The sequence below is a fragment of the Hirundo rustica genome, chromosome 5 (genome assembly GCF_015227805.2).
Source record: "Hirundo rustica isolate bHirRus1 chromosome 5, bHirRus1.pri.v3, whole genome shotgun sequence".
NCBI lineage: Eukaryota > Metazoa > Chordata > Aves > Passeriformes > Hirundinidae > Hirundo > Hirundo rustica.
The window spans coordinates 2,037,136-2,057,445 of NC_053454.1; the positions used below are offsets into that span (position 1 = coordinate 2,037,136).

General features: G+C 50.4%; 1 protein-coding gene across 2 annotated transcripts in view; it reads right to left on the reverse strand.

The window, feature by feature from the left end:
• Nucleotides 1-20,310, reverse strand: part of PTPRA (protein tyrosine phosphatase receptor type A) — a 115,468-nt gene that overhangs the window by 23,091 nt on the left and 72,067 nt on the right. The window contains exons 1-2 of one of the 2 annotated variants that reach the window (XM_040064688.2): nucleotides 8,502-8,581; nucleotides 4-82 (exon numbers count right to left, since the gene is read on the reverse strand). In XM_040064688.2, the coding sequence (XP_039920622.1) occupies nucleotides 4-76 (73 nt within the window). In that variant the 5' untranslated portion in view covers nucleotides 77-82; nucleotides 8,502-8,581. Of the gene's footprint in view, nucleotides 1-3; nucleotides 83-8,501; nucleotides 8,582-20,310 lie in introns of those variants that run through there. The other variant, XM_040064687.2, reaches the window with a different exon arrangement.

Below are 20,310 nucleotides of genomic sequence, written 5' to 3' on the forward strand. Positions count from 1 at the left end.
TACCTGTTGTAATGTTGTTAGCACCTACACTTATCAGGCCACTTCCGAGCAAAAGGAGAAAGAGCCACAAATCCATGTTGACCTGGGGAGGAAAGCACAGAGCACTCATTTAAACCCTCATGCAATATCATCCCCAAATAATCCAAGGGGAGGGAGGAGTGGAAGCGTGGCTGCAGTCCCTGCAGGGATCTGGACGGGAAGGATTTATGGGTGAGTTCATAAAACCCCAAGGGAAAAGAACATGGAGAAATCCCAGGCTGGTGGAGCAGCAAAAGTGTCCATGGAGAAGCAAGGAATGGGTGAACACTGGAAGAGCATGAGAAGAACAAGCTGAGCAATAAAACCAAGTATCTGACCTTAAAGGAGATTAATAAATGGTTCATATAGCGGTCTGCAAATGAGTGTGCTCTGAGCAAACTCAAAGGCAATTTAGGTGAAGACCACAGCAAAGAGCCTCGATCTCAAATGCCCCAAAAGTGGAGGCAGGAGTGACGGAGAGGTCAGCTCCCCCTGGCTCACTGACACCTGAAATGTTACTGGGCTGGGGCAGAGCACTCAGCTCCATTCAAACCCCGCTGCATGCGGGCAGAACAAACACTCACAAATAATCCAAGAAGATCAGCGAGCTCAGGCTGCACGCCCGTACTGTACGTGCTTCTCAGGAAATGTCCAGCAAAATTACAGGACGATGACATCAGTAAAATCATTTCCCCCAGCCCTTTCTAATACAAGATTTTTACAGTGATTTCTTTCCTCTGGAGACCTCAGAAAGCTCCTGAGAAATGGGTATCATTATCTCCTCCCAAACACCTACGGATCCAGAGGCCCGGAGATGTGAGACGTCATCGTGCTGGCCAGGACAGAGCCCAGAGCTGCCAAGTCCAGACCAGCACGTGGTCCAAGGATGGGCCAACACCTCTCCTCTGCTCTGAGCCCAGAGAGGGCTTGGACACAGCTCTGCCCCGTGCCATGTGCCGGCAGCTGCCGCACGACTCCTGTCCTTCAGGCTTTTGTCCTGTGTCCAGTTGCATCTCCAGGATCTCCCGGGAGAGAGCTGCGAGATCTCGCTGCCAAGTCAACCTGAGGCGCTGCCAAGAACGGGTTTTATTCCCTCCCCCTCTAACAGATCTTACGTTGTTTGTGCTTCTTCTATTTATTTAAATCTGCTTCATCTAGACCCATCCCAAACTCCGGGCAGAAGGACAACACTGAAGTCATCCACGCGCTGGAAACGGTATCAGCGGTACAAGATCCTCCCACCCCACCCAGGAGTATCCTCCCACCAGCACCACCTACTTACATGTTTTTCCTCCCCTTCCAAAAGAAAACCTGGCAAAAATCGACCTTACTCAGTGACCAAAAGGTCAGACAAACCCTGAACCAGAAGGAAACCAAGCTCTGGAGATAAGAGCTTTCCGTAGGCTCCGTCCATGGCCAGCCCTGCTGCTGCAAGCAGGGCTGGGCTTTCTCCAAGGGTCCCGCCGGTGTGAGCATTCCAGAGGGTTTCATCACCAGTTAAAATATCTGTCTGCATGAATTTGAAGTGATTCAGTCCTCCTGTCGCTGGTGAGAGCAGCACTGGTCCTGCAATGCCTCCCCCAGGCTGTGCTCCAGGGTGGAATGTCGGGAAAAACCCACAACCAGCAGTTGGATGGTTTGATGACACGTTCCACTCATGGTGATTAACACACCCCACTCAGCCTGGTCAGCCGCCTGCCTGTCTACACAGGTTTGGTTTTGGGGAGAAAATCTAGTATTTATAAGGAATAAATTCTTTCCTGTGAGGGTGGGGAGGCCCTGGCACAGGGTGCCCAGAGAAGGTGTGGCTGCCTCTGGATTCCTGGAAGTGTCCAAGGCCAGGTTGGATGGGGCATGGAGCAGCCTGGGATAGTGGGACGTGTCCTCTGCCCATGGCAGGGGTTGGACCTGGATGGTTTTTAAGGTCCCTTCCAACCCAAAGCACTCCGTAATTCTATGATCTTTGTAACCTGCTGCATGACTGGCACTGTCCAAGCATCCCACTGTGGAATCCCACAGAAATAAGGGGCTCATCCTGACACGACCGCCGTGCAAAAGCAGGAGGAAGTTAAACACACACTGAAACTCCAGAGAATGGAAATGATGGCGCAGAAATGCTCTGAAAACCCCGCAGGGGCTGATGAAATCACCAAGATCTCGTCATTGCAACCACTTCCCTCACTGGGAGCTCATCACTTCCATAGCAAGGACACAATGCCAACAGAAAGGGAAAGACTCGGCTCTTCTCGAAGCACTGCTAGGAAAAGAGTGACCACTTGCTGTGTTTTGGTGAATATTTGCACAGAAACACCATTCACAGAGGTGGATATGGCTCCTTTCTCTTCCCTCAACTTGTTTCTCTAAACAAGAGTTCCCCTTCCTTTGGGATCCGGTGCATTTGGGATCCCCATTCATTTTGAGTTCTGTTTATTTGGGATCCTATTCACTTGGAACCCACAATCATTTGGGATTTCCATTCATTTGTGGTTCTGTTCATTCGTGATCCCACTCATTTGGAATCCCATTTGTTTGGCATTCCCATTCATTCAGTATCCCATTAATTTCATGTTCCCATTCACATCGGGCCCTTGTTTATTTGGGATCCCATTCATTTAGGATCCCCATTCATCTGGGATCCCACTCATCCCATTTCTGGTCCTGTTTTGGGCAAGCTGTGCCAGAGCCTCCCCACATCCTCACCACACTTTCCCCTGGAATTAAAGCAGGACATGGAGGGTGGGAGGAAAGAAGGAAAAGTTGTGAATCTCCTCTCTGCCCTCCAGTATTGGGAAATAACCCACCAAGGATAAAAGAGTTTGGGCTTATTTCCATAAACCGTGATTGCCACATGGATGAGAGCTACAGGAGATTCCTGGACGGGCTACAGAGCCCCTTTGGGATGGTTGGGATGATCACAGAAATTGTTTAGGTTGGAAAAGACCCTTAAGCTCATCAAGCCCAGCCATCGATGAGGGTCCCTCCTTCGCTGAGCTGGCAGCACAGCTCCGATGGTCTGGAATTACAGCAGCAGGCAGGGAGCACTAAACCCCTCACGATTCTACATTTAATCAGTTCATTGATCCATGAATGGATTGCAGAAGGAGGAAGGGCTGGGCAAGGGGGGATAACGCTGGATTTCCTCAAGCCTTGCCCCGCTCTCGTGAAGAAAGTTGGACGCGGGCAGTCCATGCAGAGCCTGAGTTTTTATGGCTTTATTACAATGACTGTCAGAAGGAACGAGATGCTGGGAGCATCCCAGCTTGCTGTGCACATCATTACCCAAAAATCCAAATCCCTGGAGCTGCTCCTGTGACCGGCAATCAGCTGCCAGAGCTGCTTTATCACCTTAAAACCGGATCCGGAGCAGGGAGCAGAAGAGCCCTGCGCCGGGGGAGGGCTGTGCCAGCCCAGCTCCCAATTCCCAGCCCCTGCTCTTCAACACTCCCTGTTCCCAAAAGCAGCATAAATAAACCCCAGCGGGGTTCGTTCCCCGCTCCTCAACGTAAAAAGCCTCCGGAGTCCAACCCCAAAGCTGGAGAAACCCGAGTCTCCCTTCCCCCTCGGCTCCCTCCCTGCTGGTTTCGGAAACGGAGAGGAAATACTTGTAATGTTATCAACATAAACACAGCTCTTGGCCGGCTGCAACATCCTGCGAGCTCTGCAGAAAAACACCCTGACGTCAGGGCGCCGGCTCTGCCCAGGAGAAAGGAGCCGGCTCCGGCACCGCTGCTCCGGAGGGTCGGGATGCTGGGCATCGTAGCTCTGCCTGAGACCTTCTTTTTTCAAAGACCAGGCTTGGAAACATCGATAATTGCCACTGATGTGCACATAAATATTATAGATATGTGCATTTTTTTGTTGTTGATATAGATATATAGTGTATGTGCGCTGCATTCTTCCATAAACCGCTTGGGATCTTCCTTATAGGAAAAGCTGGATTTTAAGCTGCAGGATGTATGTTTTCAAAGAAATGTATGTTTTAAAAGAAGCAGATCTTGTCGAGATGATTGATGCCGGAGGGGAGGGGGGTGGGAAATAAAGGAAATAATCTCTTTATAAAGCAATAAGTGGCTTCAAAATGCCTGTGGCTGGTGCTACAGGGGGGTCAGGCTGCAGGATCACCCTGCCGCGCTTCCAGAATGCAAAGAATTGGAGTTTATTGCTGCAGAAGCTGCCCAGATCCAACCCGGATACAGCCGTCCACAATCAAAGGCAGGATTTACCCCCACCTCTGACATATTCCTAATTCCTGGAAAATGAGGCAATTTTTTCTCTGCGTGCACCGAGGAGACACAACCTGAATTCTAACCAGCTTTCCCGGGACCCCAGAAATCCCTGCTGTCATCAGGAGGATGCTGAAAGGCAGTGGCTCAACTGATAACTGCCTGACTGCCTTGTGCTGGCTCCAGCTGCGGTGAAAAATAAAAATAAATGTTCGGTTTTCCTATTTATTTGTTGGCGAGAAGGAGAGGGTGCAGAACCGGGAGCAAGGTTGGCTCTTTGAAGCAGCTCACAGCAGGGTGAGAACAAGCACAAGCATAAAGAAAGGGGAAAAAGGACATTATTTTTTAATTCTTTTTGGTGGCAGCAAGCCATCAGCATGGCTCAGCCACCCTGGAAAACAAACCTGCCGTTCCCTCTCCCCCTCCCTGCTCCTTTTAAATCCTGTTTGTGGATTTCCAGCCTCTCACTGGAGCTGTGATCCACGGTAGAGGAGTTTGATAGCAGGGCAACCTCATCATAACCCCAAACCTCTCAACGAGATGCGAAGGATGTAAAAACACACATGGAATAGCCGAGGGCCGCAGTGAGTTGGCCATCACAGGGAGAGAAGAATTGAATTTAGGGGGGAAAAAGGGTTCTGTTGCACTAGAACGCGGTGACTAATTCCGTGCATGTGTCTCCGAAGCTGAAGCGAGGCCTTTGATGTGTCACTGAACATTATCCCCCACCCTCTGCCGCTCCACTCTTCACCAGAAAAGATGAATCACAGCAGCCATTCACCCTTTCTGAAAATCCATTTAGTTGTTCGGTTTGGGGTTTTTTTTGTTTTTAATTCTTTTAAATAAACGTGCAACTTCCTCACGAGGGACAGCCCCTGTGCGGAGCGGGGCAGGAGGAGGAGGAGGAGGAGGAGGATGAGCTTGTGGGAAGGCCCTGGAGCTTGGCTTTCTCCACCTGCTCAACCTCCCACAAATCGCTGCTTTCCTGCACATCAGCATTTGCTCGTGGCATGGTTTGGAAGGAACCTTAAAAACCATCCAGTTCCAACCTCCTGCTGTGGGCAGGGACAACTTCCACCGTCCCAGGGTGCTCCGAGCCCCATCCAACCTGGCCTTGGACACTTCCAGGGATTCAGGGGCAGCCACAGCTTCTCTGGGCAACCTGTGCCAGGGCTTTAACACCCTCACATGAATGAATTTCTCCATCTAATTCAGCTTTCTGGCAGTTTGAAACCACTTCACCCTGTCCCATGAATCCAGGCCCTTGTTTAAAGGCCCTCTTCAGCTCTCCTGAAGCTCCTTTAGGCACTGGAAGGTTTTGAAGGCCTCTCTGGAACCTTTTCTTCTCCAGGTGAACACCCCCAGCTCTCCCATCTGCCTCCAGAGCAGAGGGGCTCCAATTCCTGGAGCATTTTCATGCCCTTCAGTTCAACAGGTGAACACATACTCATCTTTCAAAGAGTAACATCATGCTATGTGCAAGGAGGGAACCCAACCCTATTCCCACATGGACTTCTGGGCACCTAGAAATACCTCTCACTGTTAGGATAATGTTAAAATCTGCTGGTCTGAAGCAGGATCAGTTTTTCCCATGGATATGAACTCGAGCGAGATGTTAACCCATCCCATGGTGATCCTCTCCCAAAGCCCATCCGGCAGCAGCAACGTGTGTGAAGCCATCGTGGAGGGATGGAGAGGATCAGGTGTTCACCAGCCAGAACCTGGAAGGAGGTTCTCCAAGCAGGGAGGGGATGCTGCCCCTCTGCTCAGCACTGGTCACACCTGCAGCACTGGGTCCAGTCCTGCCTCCCCCGGACAGGAGGGACACTGGGGACACTGGGGACACTGGGGAGAGCCCAGTGAGGGGACTGGAGCATCTCTGCTCTGAGCAAAGGCTGGGAGAGCTGGGGCTGCTCAGCCTGGAGAAGAGAAGGCTCCGGGGCTCTCATCCCTGTGCATCAACACCTGCAGGCAGGGTGCAGAGAGGACGGAGCCAGGCTCCTGCCAGTGGTGGCCAGGGACAGGACAAGGGGCCACGGGCACACACTGACCACAGCGGGTCCCTCTGAACACAGGGAACACGTTTTAGTTGTGATGGCGACCCAGGTGCTGACACAGGTTGCTCAGGGATGTTGTGGATTTTCCTCCGTTGGAAATATTCGAAATTTGTCTGGACACTGTCCCGTGCAACCGGATCTGGCAGCTCTGCTGGTGCAGGAGGTTGGATCAGATGACTTCCAGAGGTTCCTTCCAAAATCAATCACTGTGATTCTGTAACTGCCCGTCCTGCAAACTTTTCAAAAAGCAAAGCTGCTGGGATTGAAGCTCATAGTGGAGTAAGAAGCACCTAGCTCTGAGTAGGAGATTCCTACACCGTACAGGATGTTGGAAGGGATTCACAAGGAACACCAAGTCCAACTCTCCCTGAACAGGACAACCCCAAAAATCACACCATGTGCCTGAGAGCATAGTCCAAACACTTCTGGAACTGAAAAATAAACTGATGAGGTTTTCAGAAAAACAAAACAAACAAAAAACCAAAACAAAAAAAACCAAACCAAACCAAACCAACAAACACCAAACCAAAGCAAAACAGAAAAACAATAACTGTGGATGTTTTTGGGATATGTATAGTTCAACTTCCTACAAAGATGCAGAAATAGTGACAGTGGGTACCAGTCACTGAACCAGAGAACGGTTTGGGTTGGAAGGGACCCTAAGGATCATCCAGTTCCAACTCCCACAATTAGGCCCCTGTAACTGGCACATCAGACCTCACTCTTCTGTAATATCTTGCTTTTAGGCAAGAATTCTGTCCCTGCAGGTTTAAAAACAAACAGATAGTAACAAAGAACCTACAGACTTGATGGTCTCATGCTGAAAGTATGGAAGTAACAGTCAAGGGATGAGGCTGCATCCCTGGATCGCCGGGAGCAGACCAGTGGGACATCCAAGACCAAAGCTCTCGAAGATCCTTGTCCATGGAAGGGCATCCCTGCCACAGCCACCGCCTGGAAACTGCCCGAGGTGCCTCGGAGAGGAAGAACTACAAATACAAATAATTTTCCTAATAATAATTTTCCTAATAACTCTCATAATTAGGACAGGTTTAAATCGCCCTCAGCCACTCTTTTCTCCCGGTGCCACAGATGTGCGATCGTGGGAATACGCGCCGCTTGCTGCTGCAGAATAAACGGGGATGGCTTGGGGAAAAAATTATGGAAGAGATAGAGGGGATGAAAAGCTTCCTGGGCCTGTGGCCATGGAGAATGACCAGTTGGAGAGGGATTCCTAAAGGACAGAGCCTCGAGGCAGGACAGGTGAGAGCTAAGAGAAGAGGAAGTTTTGAGGAGGAGTGCAGAGAGCTGGGCCTGAGGGAGCTGTCGGGGCAGGGAGGAGGAATGTGAAGGAACAAGCCCAAGCCTTGACCAAGAGGAAGATGCTGGGATGGAGGTGAGGGATGAGGGGGCAGCAGGAGCTGTGCTGCCAAGGGGAGAGGGAGGTGAGACACTCTCTGGCACGATTCTGCCAAAGAAACGCCCTCAGAGCTTGTAAAAACCCCCGGCTGGCACAAGACCACTCTCCTGGTGCGCTTTCCCCACGGGATCAGCGCTGCAGCCCCAACACGGCACCGGGAAGCGGAGAACAACTGCCTGAGAGGCACGGGAGAAACTGGCTGGACTCATTATTCAAAACCATTAATTAATAATCGAAACAAAAAAAAAAAGTCAAGGCGCACAGGAACGTATTTCCTTAAATATCCCGTTCCAGGGTGTCCCCTCCTAAGTGCCAGGTGTGTACAAAGGAAACACGAGCTCAGTTCACATTCCGGCTATGAAAAGGACCGGTTGCTTTTGATGGAGGAGTCAGGATGAAGGATGGCCATTAATCAGCTTGACAACATCTCCACCTAACAAAATGCCTTTCGGAGAGAGCGAGCGGTGCGTGGGGAGGAGAAACGAGGCTTAAAATAAAAGAAACCCCCACAAAAAAAAAAAACAAAAAAAACCACAAACCCCAAAAAATAAAAGCCCAGCGTTTGGGCTCAGCTCCTTCTGCAGGACCGGGGTGAAGTCCCAGCTCCACACCAAGACTGAGCCGGGAGCGTTGAGGCAGCGAGGGCTCGGAGCATCCTGCTTAAAACAAAGGTGTCGGAGGGGATCACTCGCATGACGGCCTTAAAATCTCATTACGGAGGCTCAGCCCCAATTAAAACGCATGCGTTCGGTCATGCAGCTTAATCTCCGTGGTTGTGCTTACCCTGAAATCCACCCGGGACACCTGTAGGTGCGGGGAGCAGCCAGCCCGTCCCACGGAGCAGCCCCCGGGGCTAAGAAAGTGCCGCCGGAGCCGTGAAATCACCGCTTTACCTGCGGTAATTCTGCACCGCTGCTCAGTTCAGCCCTGTTGCCACAGTAACACTTGTGGTGTAGCCGAGATCACTGATTATGAAACTGGGGGGGGGGGAAATAAAAAAAAAAATCAGAGGCTGCTAATTAGGATATACTCCAGTTCTCCAAAGGCTCCATATTAATGACATTACGAGTGCGAGCGCGGGGAAAACAGATGCCAGGGAGAATCACCTCGGTCAGCACCCGCGGCCAACAGATGCTTTTTTTGGTTTTGGGTCTTTTTTTAATAGACGGGTCTTAAAAATTCAGCCTGCAAATTCCCTGTGAGATCGACTTGTTTTCCTCCTCCTTGAACAAACGTGCAAGACTCGGTGGAACAGTCTTTACTGTTTACATATATTTGCATGTATTAGACTGGGGAAAGAAAAAAAAGAACGGGTTGAGGATGAGGTACAAACGGTGACAGCCAGAGCGGGGCCAGAGATTCATCCCCCTGCATCTCTCATTAACTCTGTTTCTCTGTTTTCCAGATAAACCAGAACCATGATTTTACCAGTGGCTGTGAGGGTTTATAAACAAGGTTTGCAAACGAGGGGAGCTGGATTTGAAGCGTATTCCTCCCTGATTTATGTGAGTGCCAAAAGCATCGTGAGGCACGTCTTCTGCTGAAGGCTTCAAGCTGAAAAGTCTGACTGGAGCAGTTGCGCTGCCAGACACAACTGTTTTTCAGCACAATCCACAAATAAGACATCGGAGCGTGTTTCCAGGTGAAAGGAAAATTGCCTGACAGGTATTTCTGGAGCTGCAAGCCCAGAGAGATGCTGTCTGAAAAACGTCAGCTCATCAAAATGCCATGATTTTTCCCTTTTCTCAGATGAACAATCCAGTGAGTGGATGAAATGCTGCTGAACATGTTGGGCCCAGGGAAAAGTGATTTCATAGATTTTAGAGAGTTTATAAGAGCTTCCAATCCTGAAAGTGTCCAAGGCCAGGTTGGACAGGGCTTGGAGCAACCTGGGATAGTGGAAGGTGTCCCTGCCCACGGCAGGGTGTGGAACAAAATGGTCTTGAAGGTCCTGCCCAACCTGGCCTTGAGCACTTCCAGGATAGGAAGGGAAGCCACAGCTTCTCCAGGCACCCTGTGCCAGTGTTTTACCACTCTCATTGTAATAAACATGTTCCTTACATCCAGAACTTGCAGAACAACTTGGGGACCCGCCTTCTCATCCCCTGCTTTGAGGCAGGAAAATAAGTGAGGATAATTTTTTTCTCCGGCAGCATCACCTAAAGCCTTGAAAGCCCAGAGCCCCCCACTCACAACTGCACCAAGCAATTTCTTCTCCCACTCATCGGCAACGCTGAGGAAGTGTTAGATGGAGTGTTAATTACCTATAAATGTGATTTATTAGCTGGAAACAATACAAGACACCCACCAACCACCACATACGAGCAACTGGCCGAGCACCAGGGCACCCGGTCCTGGGTGGACTGGGATTGGCACGTTGCAGATAACAAATTAATACAAGCACTGGGATTCAGCTGCATTTGATGGCTTAGTTGGAGGCATTATTTCCAACCTTTTAATAGGCTTATTTACAGGACTTAGTCCTTTAATGCCGTATGCTCGTGTTTCCAGTGCAGTCTAAGCCGGCTGCACGCGACCACAGAGAGAACATCTGCTTTTGTGAGCATTTAGGGAAATCATTGCCGATTACATGGACGGCAGGTGAGGGCAGCTGGGGAGGGAGGGTCTGCCAGGAGGGATGAGGAGCCTTGCTAGAAGCTGATGTGGGCAGGAAGTGCCCACATAAACATAAATAACTCAGCAAAAACGAGCTGTTGCCCAGAGTGCCACCGAAACACCTTCAGCAAGGCAAGGATTTCCCAGGCCTGCGGAGTTTAGGGATGATCCCCGATATCATCCACACTGTCAGCATTTCAAGCAGGTCAGCCTCCCAAATATTTCTTCTCATCAGACCATGCTCCTGAAAAATGGCCACACCCTGCTTGCCTCCAGTGGTTCTGTTTCCACTTTTATCTTTCTTTTTTTCTTTTTTCCATCTGTTTTGTGTCAGTTTTTCTAATTTGCCTTTTCTACACCTTTCCATCTTCCATGCCCAAGAGAGTTGTCCTTGTTTAAAGCAAAGTGATGCTGTGACACAGGTCAAGGAGCCAAACCAAGCTGGGCACCTTCTATCATTGTTACTGCTAGAAACCCATGATGTAAAAATACATTTATGGATGCGACCAGAACGTCAAGGGAGGGGATTCTGCCTCCAGTGCTGTGTCCAGCTCTGGGATCCCCAACATCAAGAGGATGTGGAGCTGCTGGAGCAAATCCAGGAGTCCAGGAGATGTTCCAAGGTCTGGAGCCAGGCTGGGAATTATCCCCTGGAGAAGGGAAAACTCCAGGGAAATCTTAGAGCCGCTGCCAGCACCTAAAGGGGCTCCAGGAGAGCTGGAGAGGGACTGGGGACAAGGGATGGAGTGACAGGACACAGGGAATGGCTTCAAACTGACAGAGGGCAGGGAGGGATGGGATACTGGGAAGAAATCCTTCCCTGTGAGGGTGCTGAGGCCCTGGCACAGGGTGCCCAGAGAAGCTGTGGCTGCCCCTGCATCAATGGAAATATCCAAAGCCAGGTTGGACACTGGAGTTTGGAGCCACCTGTGACAGTGGAAGGTGTCCCTGACCATGGCAGGGGGGTGGAACTGGATGATCTTTAAGCTTCCCTCCAACTCAAACCACCCTGTGATTCTATGTTTCTGAGATTTAAATGTCTATAAACCTGTTATAAACTAATATAATATAGCTCCTACAAATTATATATAGATTTTGCTATAAACCTACCACAAACCCAATATCACTGCAATAAACATATTTCCTGCTGAGTCAAGATTGTAAGAACCAGTCCTAAACACCACGGTGGCTACAAGCCCCCGCTGATACCAACACAAAACCTCACGTTCAGCAGTTCAAAAAATATATAATTAAAATGCAGCCTCTTATCTTTGAAGTGATTAACCAACATCCTGGGACGACTGACTTTTAACCCTCCCATGTTATTCAGGATTCATCCTCTATTTTCATCTCCCCAACAAAAGGCTGAACTCAACTGTATTATTGTCAGCCAGGGCTTTTATCTCCAGCCTTTGGAGCGGTCAAGGCATGGGACAGAACAATGGCTCTCACAGGAGAACAAATACAATCTGAACAAAAATACCCTGTTGCTAAGGTCTAAACCAGCCTTCTTTTTGGCACAGCTGGGGAGCTGGGAATTCCAGAGCACCCCTATATATATATATTAAAAAAAAGGGAGAATTAGGACTTGGATAAAGGAAAGTAACCGGACGTTCAGCACTGCTGTGTTCTTCCCTCCAGGATGGCATTTAAAATAAGAATATAAATCCAAAGCTCATGGATGGGAGGAAAGCTGAAGTTGGAGGAGCAAGCCCAGAGGTCCATGCAGATGTTGGCCCACACAGCCACAGAGCAGAAGTTGGGGAGGTCCAGATCAGACCTCCTCTCCAGGAAAGCCCCAGCCCAAACCACAGCGAGTTCTCTTGTGAAATCTACCCCAAGAGCAACCGCAGAGCAGCTGTGTGCGGTTTCCACATCCTCAGCCGAGGGAGCAGCACCTGCTTCTGCTTTTGGGGTTCAGCAGAGAAATGTCCCTCCCCAGCAGCGGCTGGGCAAGGAACTGGGTCTGGCTGTGGTGTCCTCCCCAATAAACACAAAGGTTTCCAGCAGTAACGTGGCTCTGGGGTGAGGAGTGACCCCAAGGTCAGAGAAAGCACCTCTCACAGCGCTGGCAAAGGTGCTGCAGGGTGGGATATTGGGTGAGGGGATGGCAGAGCCGTGGTGGCCCACAGAGGCCACCAGCCTCCATGACCAGCCCGTCTTCCTCCCCTCTAGATGGAGCTGCAGGAGAAGCCTGAGGTCCCTCCCTAAAGGGAAGGTGGATGCACCCCATCATCTCCAAGAACAGAATCATCGAATCACGGAACCGTTTGGGTTGGAAGGAACCTTAGAGTCCACCTAGTTCCACTCCCTGCCGTGGGCAGGGACAACTTCCACCAGCCCAGGTTGCTCCAAGCCCCGTCCATCCTGGCCTTGGGCACTTCCAGGGATCCAGGGGCAGCCACAGCTGCTCTGGGCACCCTGTGCCAGCTCCTCCCAACCCTCACAGGGAAGAATTTCTTCTCAAATCCAACCCTGACCTTTGTAGGTTTGCAGCCATTTCCTTTTGTCCTGTCACCCGCAGCTCAGCGTTAGAAAGGAGAACAAGTTCCTGAGGCAACTTCATGAAAGGCAGCAAATTACCACTTGAATTATTCCGTCCTGCCACGTACCAATCACGGCAAATCAAAAAAACCACCCAAAATAATGCTCCCATCCTCTGGTGAGGCAATTCTGTGCTGAAAACCCGCTCAAAAGCCTGGAAGAGCTGCTGCGCTCAGGGGCACCACGGCGGCAGCAGCTGCCGGAAGGAGCAGCTCCTCTGAAATGTTTGGAGATTCTATTTGCACTGGGACCACAAATGTTTTTGGACACACGTGGGCAGTGGTGGAGAGATGAATCCTGGCCATTTCATGTGCAAAAAAGAAAATACAGAGAGGGAATTTCAAGTTTCCTTGATGACAGCAGGATGCATATCAGAGAGACAACAGAGTCAAGGTAATGCTGAAATTAATTTTTTTATGATGCATTTTGCTTTTTTTCCCCAATAAACAAAGTCCCTGAGCAGCCATTAAACATCACCATTTCTCACTTAGATTTTAGTGATAGGAAAATAAACATTAAGAGGCTACTTACAGAGCTCTGCATTAGGCACCTAAGCCAAGCAAAATTATGCTGAATTAAATTCATTTCAATCCCATCCAGCAGGACAGAGCCCTCCACCCAGGTTAAATCATTCCAACAGCAATGAAGACGACGGCACCCGAGACATCCCCATCCTTGAAAGTCCTCGCTGTTCCTTTCAAAAGGCTTTGAAAAGCAGCTTTCCTACAAAAACACCCGTTCCCATCACGCCCTGGACAGGAACATAATACACAGAAGGCTCCTCAGTGTCGCTGTTAAATAGGAGACCCCCCAAACCAGGCATTAAATGGTACAGGAGCTGCCACACAACAGAGAGGGCTTTCTGTGCCCGCAGGGACACAACACAAAGTCTGTTGCTCCAGACCAGGACGGCGTTTGGCGGCGCGAGGGCCCAGCCTGACAAACTCCTCTCGTTTTCATCGAGTTATGGCAGGGTTTGGGTTGGAGAGGAAGCTTAAAGACCATTCAGTGTCACCTCCCTGACATGGACAGGGATAGCTTCCACTGTCCCAGGGTGCTCCAGCCTGGCCTTGGACACTTCCAGGGATCCAGGGGCAGCCACAGCTGCTCTGAGCATGTTGTGCCAGGGCTCAGCACCCTCACAGGGAAGGATTTCTTCCCAATCTCCCATCCATCTCTGCCCTCTGGTAGTGGGAAGTCATTCCCCAGTACCTCCATCCCTTGTCCCCAGTCCCTCTCCAGCTCTCCTGGAGCCCCTTTAGGCCCTGCAAGGGGCTCTGAGCTCTCCTGGAGCCCTCCCTTCTCCAGGGGAACACTCCCAGCTCTCCCAGCCTAGCTCCAGAGCAGAGGGGCTCCAGCCCTTGGAGCATCTCTGTGGCCTCCTCTGGATTTGCTCCACGTCTTTCCTGCACTGAGGATCCCAGAGCTGGACACAGCACTGGAGGTGGAGCATCCTGAGAGCAGAGTAGAGAACAGACTCCTCTCCCTTGACCTGCTGGCCACCCTTCTTTGGACACAGCCCAGGGTACAATTCTTTTTCAGGGCAGTAAGCTGGCTCATTTTTCATCCACCAGCACCCCCAAACCCCTCTGGGCAGGGCTGCTCTCAACCCATTCATCCCCCAGTCTGTTCTGATCCTGGGAATGCCCCGACCTAGGCCCAGCACCTTACACCTGGCCTTGTTTAACCTCATGGGGATCACAAGGTCCCTCTTTCCCAGCCTGCCAAGGTCCCTCAGCATGTCATCCTGTCCCTCAGTGACACCTGCGCCTCTCAGCTTGGTGCCATCACTTTTGACTCCACGCCCCGCACCTTGAGGCCATCCTGGCTCAAATCTTCCTTAGTCCAAACCAAATCCAGTCCCATCCTTCAGTGACATCCATCTCCAAGCTATGCCCTGTCCCAGATCAGGCACATTCCTACATTATCTACGGGATTGGCTCATCCTAAATGGGTGATGTTGTACCCCAAGCCATCCTGTGCTCGTACAGCAGTGGGGGGAAACCTCCTGCGATCCTTCCATAACCAAATGCAGGGATGTTCCAAAGAGGAGGGAGAAAAGGAGAAGAATTCATTTTGGGAGGTGCAAAGGGTTTAAAACCAAAACCCTACGGAGGGAAAAGGGGCGACATCTAATATATAGACAAAGCAATAGGGACGTTACGAGCAGTCACTTCATTACAGGGTTATTTTCGGACACAGCAGTGCTGGGTTCATGGTTGGACTCAATGATCTGAGAGGTCTTTTCCAACCTAAGTGAGTTTATGATTCTATTTCTACCTTAATAATGCTGTTAGGGCACTGTTCTCAAAGGAACCGTCTCCATGTAACTTCAGAGATCTAGATGTGATTTCCAGAAGCGACTTGACTTAAATATGAACCAACCAGCCTCTACTCCTCTGTGGAGTCCTTTTCTCTGCTCCTCTCCCCCACAGCTTTACAGGCATCCCGTGGGTTCTGGGTGTGATTTGCTTGCTTTTAAAATCCAAGTTCACCAGATGTTATGGGATCTCTTTACATCCTCTGTACATCCCTGATGCTCTGACGTACAAATGCTTGTACAATTACACATTTGGATGCTGACTGCTCCCCACCTCCCACTCTGGAAGCTGTAGGAAAGGCAGACCTGGAGTCTTTGGAAAACATGGTGCCATCTTCATTCTCAGTTAATGAATTATCCCATAAGCAGTGCAAGAAACAGATTAACCTTGCTGAAGGAAAGCCCTGTATCTCCACCACCACTTTGCAGAGGATGCCAATGAAGACAAAGGATTCCTGAGTCGAATTCTGACCGCCCCCAGCTCCAAAGCAGCAAAGATGACAGGCACAGCTCAGCCTCTAAAGCAGATTTTGCACCATTGGAAAAGACTGGAAAGGGAGAGAGAGCACAGGGGAAAAGCAGGACAACTCCTGCCTCTCCAGGTGGCCTTTCCTGGCAGCAGCAGGGCATTTCAGGTGTGGGACACTCTTAAACCACCTGGAGGAACCAGTCATTCATGGCAGATGCTGAGACAGTTAATAAGAGTCAAGGAAGGAACATCAGCAGTGGGGCGGCTTTTAATCCTTGCTGGCGTGGACTGGAATTAAAATTAATGAGTCTGAAATGAATGGCCACCCATCCCAACTCACACCCCAAAACATCTCTGGCTGTGACATTAACACGGAGACAGAATCAGTCCAACACCATCTTCCCTCTGACCTATTTGGGCACGGAGACAAGACCCCCAAAAACACCTCACAATATCCAGCCTGGTGGCACTGCCATGGGCTGTTTTTTATCCCCACCATTGATTCTCCCCCTGCTCCTCAAAGAGGACACTTGGAGGGACAGGAGAAGCTGGAAAACATCTCTGAAAGCTGCCTTAGGTCAAAGGGAAAGACCTGGAGGGAAGGGAAGGGAAGGGAAGGGAAGGGAAGGGAAGGGAAGGGAAGGGAAGGGAAGGGAAGGGAAGTTTCAGGTGATTTGGTTGAGGGATGCAGCTGTTGCTGAGCAGCTTTAACTCCTCTCATCCCAGATTAGCTCCTCGGAACTCAGCAGGAGCTTTCCAGCTGTTCCACTTGCTGGAACGATGCCACGTTTGTGTGTCAGACTAAACATCTGTGCTTTTAAAGCCCGGGATTTTCAGATCAGACCTTCTGTGTTTTGGAGGGGGAAAATAACAACACAAACTGTCTGTTAGGAGAGCTCCATCCAACAGAGCCACCATTATTTCTTCCTCCCCATCCCCCACATGACCCCTCCTCCCTCCACAGGCAAAGCAGTTCAACAGATTTCAGGAAAATGAGGAGAAAAACAATATTGAACATTTTCTGTGGTCAGTCTTTTCCTGTTAAAGTCAGAGAGGAGCTACCAGAAGCACAGCCTGCATTTGGCATCTTCCCCTCCTGCCTCACCACTTCAGGGGGGCACCCGACTTGGCATCTGGGGTTTGAGGACCAGCGGGGTAGCCCAGTATGAACTGGGAAAGGGTGCTGGTTTAGCCCAGGGATGTGTGCACCACTCCTGCTCTTACTGGATGTGATGACAGGATCCCTCCAGTTTGGCTCCAGGGGCTCCATAAATCTCCATGAGCTCCACTTTTCCACCCTCCCAGCTCTCCATCAGCCCTCACTGCTGGAGCAGCCTTTGGTCCCTGCTGACACCCATCCCCACCCTCACTTGAAGACAAGAGTTAAATATTTCTGTGTTGACAGCTGGCTCTAATTTGTGGTCAGCTCTGGGGAACATGATCTGTGCTTCTGGTCTGAGCCCCCATCAGTGTCCCACCATCAGCATCACCTCGTGCCTCAGCATTTCTTTTTTCTCCCTTCACCTCCCTCACAGGGAAGAATTCCTTCCCAATATCCATCTAAACCCGGCCCTGCTGCCCAGCACGACTCCAGGCTTCTCCCTGTGCCCCACAAGATCCTCATGGCCCAACAGCATTTTCATGCAGGGCTTTTGCTTCTTTCCCATTTCAAAAGACCCGAGATATGACAAGAGCTGGGATGTGGAGCACCAAAACTGGGAGTTTAACAGCCTGGCAGGTAAAAACCGCGAGTCACAAAGCCCAGGAGCACTCGGGGACATCAAATTGCACAAGCCCTGCGGTAACCTGAGGACTTGGTGTGATGCCTTAGGAAGGCTGACCTGAAACAGGGACTGGACAGAGCCAGAAAACAAAATATTTATTGAAAGGCCTCTGGGATCCACCTTGGGCAAGACAGGAGCCTGACCAAGGCTGCACCCAGGGTGGTCACAGAAGAAAGATGGCGTTGGGGTCACGAGATCTTACATTTTTTAAGTTTTGGTCCATTTGCATATTGGGGTTTAATTGTCCAATTACAGCTTCGGGTTGTGAGGTCCCATCCTTCTTGTCCCTCCCTTCAGCCCACTGTTGTTTGTGCTTTTGGACTGAAAGCTGTCCTTGGTCTCCAGCAGGAAAAGGATTTGTTTTGTCTCCCTGCTCTGCAAAGAGCTGAGTGACACTGAATGTGAGGCTGAGAGCTACATCCCTAGGCAGCACAGAATCTGAAAATACGAAAGTTAAAGCTGAAGGCATCCCGCCTGAGATATGACAAGAGCTGGGATGTGGAACACCAAAACTGAGAGTTTAACAGCCTGGCAGGTAAAAACCGTGAGTCACAAAGCACAGGAGCACTCAGGGACATCAAATTGCACAAGCCCTGCAGTAACCTGAGGAATGGTGGGGTGGGAGGAGGGAAATCTGGCGCCTCTTGCTCACACCGAGCTGGTCCCTGGAGCAAAGCATTCCCAGAACCACACCTACAAGGATCTGCTCACCTGCCATGAGCCAGGCAGCCAGCCTGGAAGCAGGTGACAAGCTGGGCAGCCAAGGACAGCGAGGTGTCCCAAATCTTTACCTCCATCCTTCCTTGCTGTGCAGAAGCGCTGGCGTCACAGAGCCAGATGTTGTTTCAGCACGACAGAATAACGGCATCAGGTTTTTGTGTGCCTCACTGTGCACCCACCTCCCCTCTCCCAGCCCAAGGAGCCGTCACTCGGGCTCTTTCCACCTTTTTTACAGAGAAAATCAGTGCCAGGATCAAAGGAGGCTCCTGGGTGAGAGGCTGAAGGGGAAGGGCAGGAGCTGGAGAGGTGACAGCGAGGCGGAGACGGGGGCTGAGCAAAGTGAGGAGTTGTTCTTCATGCTGCAGCCTCTGGCCACGTAACCTGAGCGGCAGCACAGATGATGCTGAGCGGCAGAGGAGAGAGAAAAACACCTGTGTTCAGGTTTTATAAATACAGGGTGGCTGCAGGAAAGGGAGAGCTCCTGCTTCTCCTTCTCCTGAGTGTCGCCGCTCTGGGTCATCCTCCAACGACCCCAGATTTTACAGGGAGAGGATAATTTGATTTCAAGTCTTACCCTGGAAGTCCTTTGGCTGCACTAGATGGAAGAAGCTCTGTTGGGAAGTGAAGCAAACACAACTAGGTCTTAATTCCCTGCTGAACCATGGCATTCCCACAGAATGGACTAACAGAAGTGGTCTTTTCCCTTCCTTTTCCCCAGCAAAATGAGAAGCATCTCCAACATTTGGCTATCCCACGCCTACCAGGACTTTTGTGGTTTGGGTGGAAGAACGATTAAAGGTTTCCATGCAACTCCTCAGTCTCCCCACACATCCATCTATTTCCAGTGTGGTTGGAGAGCAAAATCCATGTTAAAGGCAGAGAGAAGTGGATTTTTAATTTTTTTTTATGGATCCTTTGCAGTGCTCTGATCCTAAGTGCTTTCAGCAGCTCTGGGAGCACAGATCCCAGCTTGCTGCTTGTTCCCATACTGAGGGAGAGAGGAAACCTCTCAGGGATCTGCATCACCTGCTCATGGACCTTCAAAGCCTTCCATTCACCTTGGGCCGTGTTATCCCAGCTCTTTTCAAGGACTCCCTGTGAAAGTCAGTTAAAGGAAAGGCCAGGCTGTATTTACCTTGGCACCTGATTGCCTTCCAGAGTCCTCCTATTCCCTCCCTGAGTAATTAATTAATAGTTTGTCAGTGAGGAGAGGAGGAATAAAGGACTTCACCCCATTTTTCCCAAGTCTTTTGCCACTGTGGCCAAACCCTTGACCACGCCCAACACCTGCAGTTTGTCACAGTATCGCAAAATACAAAAGCTACCAATAAAAACCCCAAGATCCTTCTTTTGGGATGTTACAGGCATTAAGCTGCTTCCAAAGACGAGATGCAAGGGTCACCCAGAAGCGCTGGAGCTGATAAACAGCCCCAGGACTGATTTATGATCTCTGCCAAAAAAGCCTAGTATTTTAGAATAAGGTTCAGAAAGGTGAAACACCTGTTATGTATCATTTCCAAAGCTCCTGTTGAGGGGAAAAAACCCCAAAACCCCCCACTCCTTGCTGCTGCTGCTGCAGAAAGCATTAATCCTGGGCTCCATGAACTTTCCATCCCAAACGCAGCACGCCGAAACACGCCGCCGGCGTGAGCTGCTGCCCAACTGACCCATTTTTTTTTCCCCCCCCTTTACAAACCGGGTGAATAAGGACAAAAACCATCTTATTTTCATTGAGAAAACACAATATTCTCTAAGCAAGGTGCGATCCCGGCCTCGCTCTCCCGGCGGCAAGTCCCCTCCTGACCTATTTTACGGAAGCGCCGCAGCGAGGATTTCTGCGCGATCCGCCGTGTAAAAGCCTAAAATTACACCGCCCTACAAAGAGCTGGGATAAATTGACCCCTCCAAGCAAACGGGTTGCCAGGCTTTTATCTTCCCCCCATTGTTGGATGATGCTGGAGCGGAATAATGAGACGATGCGGGGCTCTACGGGGCAGGATTGGAAAACTCTGCCTTAGCAACTCAATTGTATCCCTGATGCCTGCGCTGGCTTTTATACACAGCTACTGGTTTGGAAAGCTGCTTCTCATTTCACACACTCACTCCATGAAACTGCATTGACCACCCTTGTCCACTTAT